The 10,199-nt window shown below is 45.0% G+C and overlaps 1 protein-coding gene across 2 annotated transcripts in view; it reads left to right on the top strand.

The window, feature by feature from the left end:
- The first annotated feature begins 459 nt into the window (after window positions 1-459).
- Window positions 460-10,199, top strand: part of ATRN (attractin) — a 150,812-nt gene continuing 141,072 nt past the window's right edge. The window contains exon 1 of one of the 2 annotated variants that reach the window (XM_012804151.2): window positions 460-946. In XM_012804151.2, coding sequence (XP_012659605.1) covers window positions 555-946 — 392 coding nt within the window. In that variant the 5' untranslated portion in view covers window positions 460-554. The remainder of the gene's footprint in view (window positions 947-10,199) is intronic. The other variant, XM_012804152.2, reaches the window with a different exon arrangement.

Raw genomic sequence — 10,199 nt, 5'->3', positions numbered from 1 at the left:
ATTCAGTCTGTTAGGCCTTTACAGAGTACAGCCTGTATGCCAGGTTCTTAACACACGTTATCGCTGTTTTCTGAGGCTCGAATGCGGCACTTCTGCTCCTACCTCACCGCACCTAGCATCGCACCCCGACGCAGTCTCCCAGCCTACTCCGCCCGGCAGCTAGAGTTGGAGCAGAACGCTGAAGGGCGTGAGGTCCCCAGGAGGGCAACACTCAAGGCAGCCAGCTTGGCTGGCCAAGCGGTTGGCCCCCAGGTAGCCAATGGGGCTTCCAATCGGTCGCCGCTGTCCTGTGGGAAGGGCGACAGCTAGAACTCGGGGTAGTCTCGGTAGCAAAGCCAGGTCTCAGCTAGTCGTGCGCGCCCCCGGCCCGCCCCGCCCACACACGCACGCACGCGCGCCCCAAACCCAGCCCACCGCACAGCTCTGGTCCCGCCCCCAGATTGACCGCGCGAGCCACCGTCTGCACAGCCCCGCCCCGCACGGCCAGGCGAAGCGGAGCCGGCCGTGCGGTGTGTGTGTATGTGTTCGCGGGGCGCCGTCTCAGCCCCGGGAAGATGGTGGCGGCTGCGGCGGCGACTGAAGCAAGGCTGAAGAGAAGGACGGCGGCGACGGCAGCATCCGCGGGCAGGAACGGCGGGCCGCGCCGGGACTGGGACGTGACCGGGGCTGGGAGGTCGGGACTGGAGGCCAGGCTGCGCCTCCCGCCGCTGCTGTCGCCGCCGCTCCGGCCGTGGCTGCTGCTGCTCCCGCCGCTGCTACTGCTGCTACCCTGGGAGGCCGAGGCCGCGGCGGCGGCGGCTGTAGTGTCGGGCTCAGCCGCAGCCGAGGCCAAAGAATGTGACCGGCCCTGTGTCAACGGCGGCCGCTGCAACCCTGGCACCGGCCAGTGCGTCTGCCCTGCCGGCTGGGTGGGCGAGCAATGCCAGCACTGCGGGGGCCGCTTCAGGTGAGTGGGGGGTGGTGCTGGAGGGTCGGGCCCAGCGGGAGGCTGGGGCTACGGTGCGCTAGAGGCGGCTTCAGGCTAGAGGCGGATTTCAGACAGAAAGTGGGGAGGGTAGGGCCGCCCCACGGTATTCCAGGGCCATTTGCTTCGGGGAAGATGGTTGTCTCTGGCCAGGGGTCTTTCTGGTGGAAGGTGAAAAGGTGCAAGGCAAGGGTGTGGGTATCCTGAAGGTATTTGGGTGCCGTGGACTAGACTGGAAGAAACCCGAAGGTCCTAAAGAGTATCAAAGGCAGTCTTTGAAACTGGGCCTATTTCGCATAAAAGAGATATCAAAGGAAAGGTGAGTGAGCCAGTCTTACTGAAACACTTCCTTTTAATATCTACTTGTACGCTGTGGCTTGATGAGTTCCTGACTGGAGATGTGGGGTACTCTGAAGAAATGGGGCCCTGGAAGTGATTGGTTGGCTAGAGATAAAAGAGATAGAAGAACCAGTGGTTGTTGGCTAAAAGGAAGTGAGGAAACTAGTCTTTTGAAGCTCACTGGAGCTGGCAAATTGGAACAGGGTCTGTGGTAGAGAGGGGATGGAAGGAGATTACTGTTAACCCATGTGTCTAGACAATATGGAGTTCTGAGTTGGCCTGGTTCAGGGCAGTACCTTTTGGATTGATCACTCATTAATTACTTAATTCTCAGTTATCTATTATTTGCTTTAGTTGTGCAAGCATTTCCAGATAGTACACATAAATAAATAGATTAGCCAGACTTTGGCCTGGTCCTCAAGGATTTTGGAATATGGCAAGAGAAAGAAGTGTACACACATAACCCTAGTCATGCGGGATACAGAGTCACTCAGGCCTTTGGCAGATATTTACTGAACACCTCCCATGTCTCATGTGGGGGAGTGGGGAAATGTGAACAAGACAGATGTCCCTGCTCTCATGGACTTTCTAGTGGGGGCAACAGGCACTTAAGTAAAAGAAATGAACAAGGTAATTTCAAATAATGCTAATCAAGAAGATAAAACATATTATAATCAGTGATGACTTTAGGAGAAATCTCTCATTTGAAGTGACATTTGATTTGAGACCTGAATGAGGCCTGAATGGGAACCTGTGGGAATTCAGGGATGGTGAACTTTTGACTAGCTCAGGCAATGCAGGGAAGACTTTGAAGAGGAGGTAACACTGGATTTGAGCATTTGAGGCTAAGTAGGATTTGGAAATGAGGAGCTGGGAGAAAAATTCCAGATGCATGGAAGAATGTCAACAAAGTTGTGAGGGCTAGAAATTAAAGTTTTGCTGGTGCCTATGTAGCAGTCAGTTCTGAGAGAGAAATTTAAATTTTATAATTGTAGGCTTAGGTAATGTCAGATCATCTAGTGATCTCTAAGAATATTGAGCAGGTGGGCTCTCTAGTTTCATGGATGGAAAAAAACTGACTTTAGGACTAGTATGTAGTGGAGCTGGTCTTGTAACTTAGGGTGTTTTGATTTATGAATAACGTTAATCTATGTATAGTTGTTGAGGACCCTTCTGTCTTAGGTTGTTATTGAGCTTATGTCCTAGATTGATAATAAAAAAATCCAATAATCAGTTTATTATAATTTCGTTTAAGGCTGTAGAGGTGAAGAGCAGGGAACAGAGGATTTAGTTTGAAATGAGAGTAAGATTGGTCACTGAGTAAATGACTTTTGAGTTGAAATCTGAGGGTTGAGATGGTCCACCCTATGAAAAGGATGGGTTGCTGAGGGGCCAGCATGTACAGGGGCTTGGGATGAGCATGATCTTGGTAACCTGGATGGATGTAACTAGAGCAGAGAGAGCAAAGAGGAGCTTTGTTCAGTGTTCTTCATGTTCCCTAGACTTGAGAGGTAGGGGCAGGCCAAGTGGAGATCTAGGGGTTGGATTGAGAATTTTGACCTTTAGCCTAAGCAGTGGAATGGCATAGTTCACTTTTGTTTTCATGACATTATAGGCTTTTAGATTGGAGCGAGAGTAGGAATGGCCTTGAAGGTGAGGCAAGAATATTTTGAATTTGAGGAGCATCCAAAATCGGGTGAATGGATGGCTGGGTCAGACTAAGGTTCCTTCAGGTTCTGAAAATCTGGGAAATTATGATAGGCAGTGGGGACCCATAGGGTAGGAAGGAATGTTCTTAGAAGGATCAAACTCTCTGGAATGCACAGAGTAGGTAGATTGATTTTGGGGCATGAGAGATGGTGGACAGCTTGATGGGATCTGTTGGCATGATTCAGGGCAGTGGGAATGGAGGCAGGGATAGATGCTGCATTGGGTTGTAGAAGCAAAATGGACAAGTCTTTCTTTGAATCTGGTTTGCTCTTGGGAAGAGAAAGGGGGATGGTGAAAGAAAGAAAACTAGATCCTATCTTGGGCAATTGAGAGGGTAGTGATAGCATTAATAGACACAGGGACACAGGAGGAGGAGCAGGTCTGAGACGAGTTTAATTTTTTACACAGATTTTGGAGTGTTCTCAGGGTATGTACCTGGCAAATGTAAACATTGGAATCATCTATGGGTGAGGGAGATTATTAGGAAGACAGGTCTGAGCGTCCATATAAACAGTCCAGAGGACTGGAGAAGAGCCACTGGTTATGGGGAATAGGCTGCCATATCCAGCAACGCTGGTTGTTTCAAATGGTGTCATGTGTGAGTAAAGGGACTGCCCTTGTTATTATGGACACTCCCTTTGAACTGGTTCTAGGTGATGTCACTGCTTTTTCGTGGGTAAACAGTTATGACTTTGGTCCTGATGATACCATTATATATATATATATATATTTTTTTTTTTTTTGAGACAGAGCCTCAAGCTGTCCCCCTGGGTAGAGTGCCGTGGCATTACAGCTCACAGCAACCTCCAACTCCTGGGCTCAAGCGAGTCTCCTGCCTCAGCCTCCCAAGTAGCTGGGACCACAGGCGCCCACCACAATGCCTGGCTATTTTTTGATTGCAGCCGTCATTGTTGTTTTGGTGAGCCTGGGCTGGATTCGAACCTGTCACCTTAGGTGTATGTGGCTGGCGCCTTAGCCACTTGAGCTATAGGCGCTGAGCCAGATACCATTATATTTTGTGGATTCTGGAATTTGCATTTTAGAAAGTAAAAGCAGGGGGATCTTATGTCTCTGGGCTTTTAAAAAAAATTCATAATTTTCAGTTGAAGGATTTTTTTTGAGTGAAGAGTGAAATGTTGGTTTGATTGCAGTGTTATATATCTTTTTTTTTAGACAGAGCCTGTTTCTGTTGTCTCAGGCTAGAGTGTAGTAGCTTCATCCTACTTTATAGCAACCTCAAACTCCTGGGTTTAAGCTGTCCTTCTACCTCAGCCTGCCATTAGCTGGGACTACAGGTGCCTGCCACACTGCCCCAGTTAATTTGTCTATTCTTTTTTTTTTTTGAGACAAAGCCTCAAGCTGAGCCTCTGGGTAGAGTGCCCTGGCTTCACTGCTCACAGCAACCTCCAACTCCCGGGCTCAAGCGAGTCTCCTGCCTCAGCCTCCCAAGTAGCTGGGACTACAGGTGTCTGCCACAGTGCCCGGCTATTTTTTGGTTGCAGCCATAATTGTTGTTTGGCGGGCGTGGGCTGGATTCGAACCTGCCACCTTAGGTGTATGTGGCTAGCGCCTTAGCCGTTTGAGCCACAGGTGCCGAGCCTAATTTGTCTATTCTTAGTAGAGATGGGGTCTCAGTCTTGCTCAGGCTGGTCCTAAGCTCCTGAGCTCAAGGGATCCTCTGGCCTTCAGCCTCCTAGAGTACTAGGATTAGGGACATAAGCCACCTTGCTGGCCAATGTGTATCTTGATTTAACTTATACATCTTTGTATTACTAAACTAAAAGACATTAAATAAGTACTTTTCTGTTTTAGAATGGCATTGAGTCAGAGTGTTTTTTAACATTTTTAGTTCTGTAATTCTGTGTTGCAGTTGCTGTGATAAGTCTTTTTCATTGTTTTTTTTTTTAAGCCTCTTTTTTTTTAATTAAATCATAGCTGTGTACATTAATATAGTCATGGGGTACAGTGTCATTGTTTCTTTTTTGAAATTTTTTGGTTTTGTTTTTTTTGAGACAGAGTCTTACTTTGTCACCCTCAGCAGAGTGCTGTGACATCACAGCTCACAGCAAGCTCCAACTCTTGGGCTTAAGTGATTCTCTTGCCTCAGCCTCCCAAGTAGCTGGGACTACAGGTGCCCGCCATGATGCCTGGCTATGTTTTTTTTGGTTGCAGTTGTCATTGTTGTAGCAGGCCTAGGCTGGGCTTGAACCCACCAGCCTCTTGTGTATGTCGCCGGCTCCCTATTCACTGAGCTATGGGTACCGCCTGAGCAACCTCCAACTCTTGGGCTCAAGCATTCCTCTTGCCTCAGTGTTTTTATTTTTAGTAGAGAAGGGATCTCACTTTTGCTTAGGCTGGTTTTGAACTCCTGAGCTCAAGCAGTCCACCTGCCTTGGCCTCCCAGAGTACTAGGATTAACAGGCATGAGCCACTGTGCCTGGCCTGAAATTTGTTTTCTTTTTAGGGAAAGGGTCTCGCTGTGTCACCAAGGCCAAAGTGTTGTGGTGTGATCATAACTCACTGTAGACTCAAACTCCTGGTTTCAAACAGTCCTTGCTCCTCAGCCTCCCAAGTAGCTAGGACTATAGGCAAGAGCCACCTCGCCCAGCTAATTTTTCTTTTCTTTCTTTTCTTTTCTTTCTTTTTTTTTTGTAGAGACAGCGTCTTACTTTATCCCCCTTGGTAGGGTGCTGTGGCATCACACTGCTCATAGCAACCTCCGACTACCAGGCTTAGGAGATTCTCTTGCCTCAGCCTCCCAAGTAGCTGGGACTACAGGCGCCGGCTACAACGCCTGGCTATTTTTGTTGTTGTTGTTGTTGTTGTTACAGTTTGGCTGGGCTGGGTTTGAACCCACCACCCTCAGTATATGGGGCCAGCACCCTACCCACTGAGCCACAGGGACTGCCCTAATTTTTCTTTTTTATGGAGATGGGGCCTGGCTATGTTGTTGAGTCTGGTCTTGAACTTTTGGCCTCAGGAGATCACTTGCCTTGGCCTGCCAGAGTGCTGGAATTATAGGCTTGAGCCCCTGTGTCTGACCTTTCATTAATTGAAAGGAACATAAGATAATAGGAGGATTAGATTTTACTAAAGTTATTACTGAGTGCATACTGTATGCCAGGGACTCAGCCAAGCATTTTCATATACATTATACTGTTTAATCCTCAGGACAACTGTGAAGATGTTTTACACATAAAATCTGGATTATTGTATGGTGGTAGTTAGTGAATTTTTTCCCCCAAATGAAAGATGCTACAGAAATGATTAATTACTGAGAATAGGGTTAATGGCATCAGTTTAATGAAAATAATAATTGTGGAATCTTTGGTGTAGATTTCTAAGGCATTACCACTTTCATTCATTTTTATGTGAATTTTTACCATTCAGTGACTTTTTCTCCTTCTGACTTCACCATCAAAATTTTTTTTGGATAATAAATAGGCTCCATCAAATTAGGGATTAAAAATATTAAGCCCAATTATGAAATTAATATGCATTCAGTTTTCTTAAGTTCCTGGTATATACAACTTATAAGAGATTGAATAGAATAATCTAGTGAATTGGAGCCTTATAGCTGCACATAGGGTGAAGATGGACTGAGCATCTATTTTCTGCATAGAACATATAGAAATAGTGCTAGCAGTGGTCACAGCAGCATTTGCCACCATTTTTCTAGCATTTCTCCCTTTTTTCCATAGGCATTGTGCCAAGTGCCTTTTAGAAATATTCCTTTTTTATTTTTATTTTATTTATTTATTTTTTGGAGACAGAGTCTATGTTGCCTTCAGTAGAGTGCCATGGCATCATAGCTCACAGCAAGCTCAAACTCTTGGGCTTTAAGTGATTCTCTTGCCTCAGCCTCCTAAGTAGCTGGGACTACAGGTGCCTGCCACAATGCCTGGCTAATTTTTTTTTGTTGTTGTTGTTGTTGTTGTTGTCATTGTTGTTTAGCAGGCCCGGGCTGGGTTCAAACCCGCCAGCCCTGGTGTATGTGGCTGGTGCCTTAACCAGTGAGCTATTGGTGCTGAGCCATATTCTCCTTTTAATCTTAGAGTCATTCCCATATTATAGATAGGTAAACTGAAGCCTAGAGATACTGAATAATTTATCCAAGATCACAGAAATTACACAAATTTGGGGGTTAACTCAGGCCTTGTCTTATTCGCACATTTGTATTTTCTTTGTTGTGCCATTTGGGCTCTCATTTTTTCCAAGTCTAGTCACCCTTTGTGAACATTTTTTGGAAGGGCTGAGTTAATTCTAACAAAGACTTTGAGAAACAAAGGAGGGAAAATAGATTTTTATAATCGGAAAGCTAGCATAAAAAAAATCATAAATTTGCTTGAATCTGTCTGCTGGTCATTTAATACCTTTGTTGGTTTTTTTTTTTTTTTTTAATGTTTTTTGTTCTTTGAGACAGTCTCACTTTGTTGCCCAGGCTTAGAGTGCTGTGATATCAGCCTAGCTCACAGGAACCTCAAACTTCTGGGTTCAAGCAATCCTCCTGTCTCAGCTTTCCCAGTGGCTGGGACTATAGGCACCCACCACAACACCCACTGAGTTTTTCTATTTTTAGTGGAAGTGGGGTCTTGCTATTGCTCAGGCTAGTCTCAGACTCCTGAGTTCAAGTCATCTTCTCCTATAGCTTGGCCTCGAAGAGTGCTAGGATTACAGGTGTGAGCCACCATGCCTGGCCAATACCTTTGTAGTTACTGAAACAAAATTTCTGGAAAATAAAATTTGAAGAAAGAAGAGGTAAAAATATTTTTTTCTTATAGCAGTTACTAAATGGTGTTAACCTTCACCCCCAAATTTATGTTCTTGAATCCAGTCTGTTTTCGTCAGTAGAATGTAAGTTCATGAGGGCAGGAGTTTTTATCTGTTTTGTTCACTATTACATTCCTAGAGCCCAAAATAGTGCCTGGGACATAGTGCTTGGTAAATATTTGTGGAATGAAGGAATGACATTCTACAGTATACTTTTTATGACTTTTTAAAAAGTCATCTTTACGTATACAATTGCCATATATGTCTTATATGTCATATATTGTCCTTGTATTGCTCCTGAACTTTCTCTGTGTTCTGTTGGCTAGGCGTCTTTACTGGGATGTTTTATTGTCACCTCATACTGAGCCAGGTCAAACACCAAACTTCTTCTTCTGCCTTTTTTTTTTTTTTTTTTGAGATAGGATCTCTCTGTGGAGCGCAGTGGCATCTTAATAGCTCACTGTAACCTCAAACTCCAGGGTTCAGGCGATCTTTCTGCCTCAGCCTCCTGAGTAGCTGGGAGTATAGACACATGACTCCATCCCACCTAATTTTTTTCTATTTTTGGTAGAGACAGGGTTTTGCTCTTGCTAGGGTTGGTCTGGAACTCCTGAGCTCAGGGGATCCTCCCATCTCAGCCTCCCAGAGTGGTAGGATTATAGATATGAGCCACCACGCCCTGTATAACACCAACTTCTTGTGTTACTTGAAAACAATAGTCTTTTCCTTCCTAATTTCAGTTAGGAAGCTAAATCCAAATTTAGCTTACCAAAGCCCCAAATTAGAGGTAATCCCCAGCTCTTTCTGCCTCTTTATTCACTCTTCTCTAAAGTCTGTAAATCTGTTTCTTTCCATTCTTCCTGCTGTCATTCCTAGTGTACTTGGCCCTTCACTTCTGCCGATCTTCTGTTGGAGTTTAGTTGGTCTGTGGCATCTGCAGAGTCCATTGCAAACTTTGTAGTATCAGTTTCCTAAAAACATACATGACTGACTGACTTGGTCAGAAACCTTTTTTCTTGTTGTTACTAATGACCCTTAGCAGAAGGCTCCCACTTTCTTTCGCATATCCTTTCTTTCCTAACCAAAGTCTTTCTACTTTGTAGTTTGTCTTTGCTAACTTTAGTCCCCTTAAGTTCCTTACCAGTCTCACATTCTTTCTTTTCTTCTCTGTTTACCTAGGTTCTACCTTCTAAGGCTCATTTTCAGTTCTGTATAATCTATAATTGCTGATTCTTCCAAATCATACCCATTATCTTTTGAGATGAATTGTCAACTTGTTCAATTCATAGATATCTTCTCAGTGATTGTTATGTATTAGGTACTGTGCCCTTGGGTGGCACCTGTGGCTTAGTGGGTAGGGCTCCAGCCCCATATACCAAGGGTGGCAGGTTCAAACCCGGCCTCGGCCAAATGGAAAAAAATAGTGGGGCGTTGTGGTGAGTTTCTGTGGTCCCAGCTACTTGGGAGGCAAGGCAAGAGAATCTTAAGCCTAGCCTAAGCTCAGGTGTTGGAGGTTGTTATGAGCTGTATGACTGTGTGACACCACGGCACTCTACCGAGGGCGATAAAGTGAGACTCTATTTCTACCAAAAAAAAAAAAAAAAAAGATACTGTGCCCTTGCATTGAGGATATGAAGGTAGATAAGAATCAAACCTGGCTTTTCCCTCAGAGAGCTTATAATTATGAAGGGAAGACAGCTATGTACACAGCAGTTAGAATTGGTGTACATAGCTGTCTAAAAAAACCAGCCTACTTCATGTCTAAAAAATAGCCAGGTGTTGTGGTGAGCACCTGTATTCCCAGCTATTTAGGAGGCTGAGGCTAGAGAATCGCTTAAGCCCAAGAGTTTGAGGTTGCTATGAGCTGTGACACCATAGCATTCTACCAGGGGTGACAAAGTGAGACTCAGTCTCAAAAAAAAATACTTGACAGTATATGGTGCTGGACTAGTATGTAATAGACTAACTCTCTTTGGGAGTATGGTAGAAGGCATCACATTTTGGCAGGTCTTGAAAATTCAGTGTGAATAGACTGTCTGTGGGGGGTGGGGGAGGTATTCCAGAAAGAATGAAGAGTTTGTGCAAGGCAGAGAATCATCAATTATCATACTTAGTGTATTAGTGTCCTAGGGCTGTTTTAACAAAGTATCACAAATTCATGGCTTAAGGTAACAGAAATTTATTCTCTTATAGTATGGAGATTCTGAAATTAAGGCATTGAAGGTATTGGCAGGGCCATGATTCTTGGAGAGTAGGGCAGTATCTGTTCCATGGTGTTCTCTTAGTTTCTGGAGTGACCAGCGGTCCTTGGCATTTGTTTACGTGTAGATACAACATTGTAGTCTGCTGCCGTCACTTCAGTCTCACATGCTTCTCTCTCTCCATGTCTTTTCTCTCTCTTTTTTTTTTTTTTTTT

Source organism: Otolemur garnettii, unplaced genomic scaffold (genome assembly GCF_000181295.1).
Source record: "Otolemur garnettii isolate 467f Iridium unplaced genomic scaffold, OtoGar3 scaffold00025, whole genome shotgun sequence".
NCBI lineage: Eukaryota > Metazoa > Chordata > Mammalia > Primates > Galagidae > Otolemur > Otolemur garnettii.
Note: the sequence above shows the minus strand (reverse complement) of the source record. Positions and strands in the feature narration are given on the sequence as shown.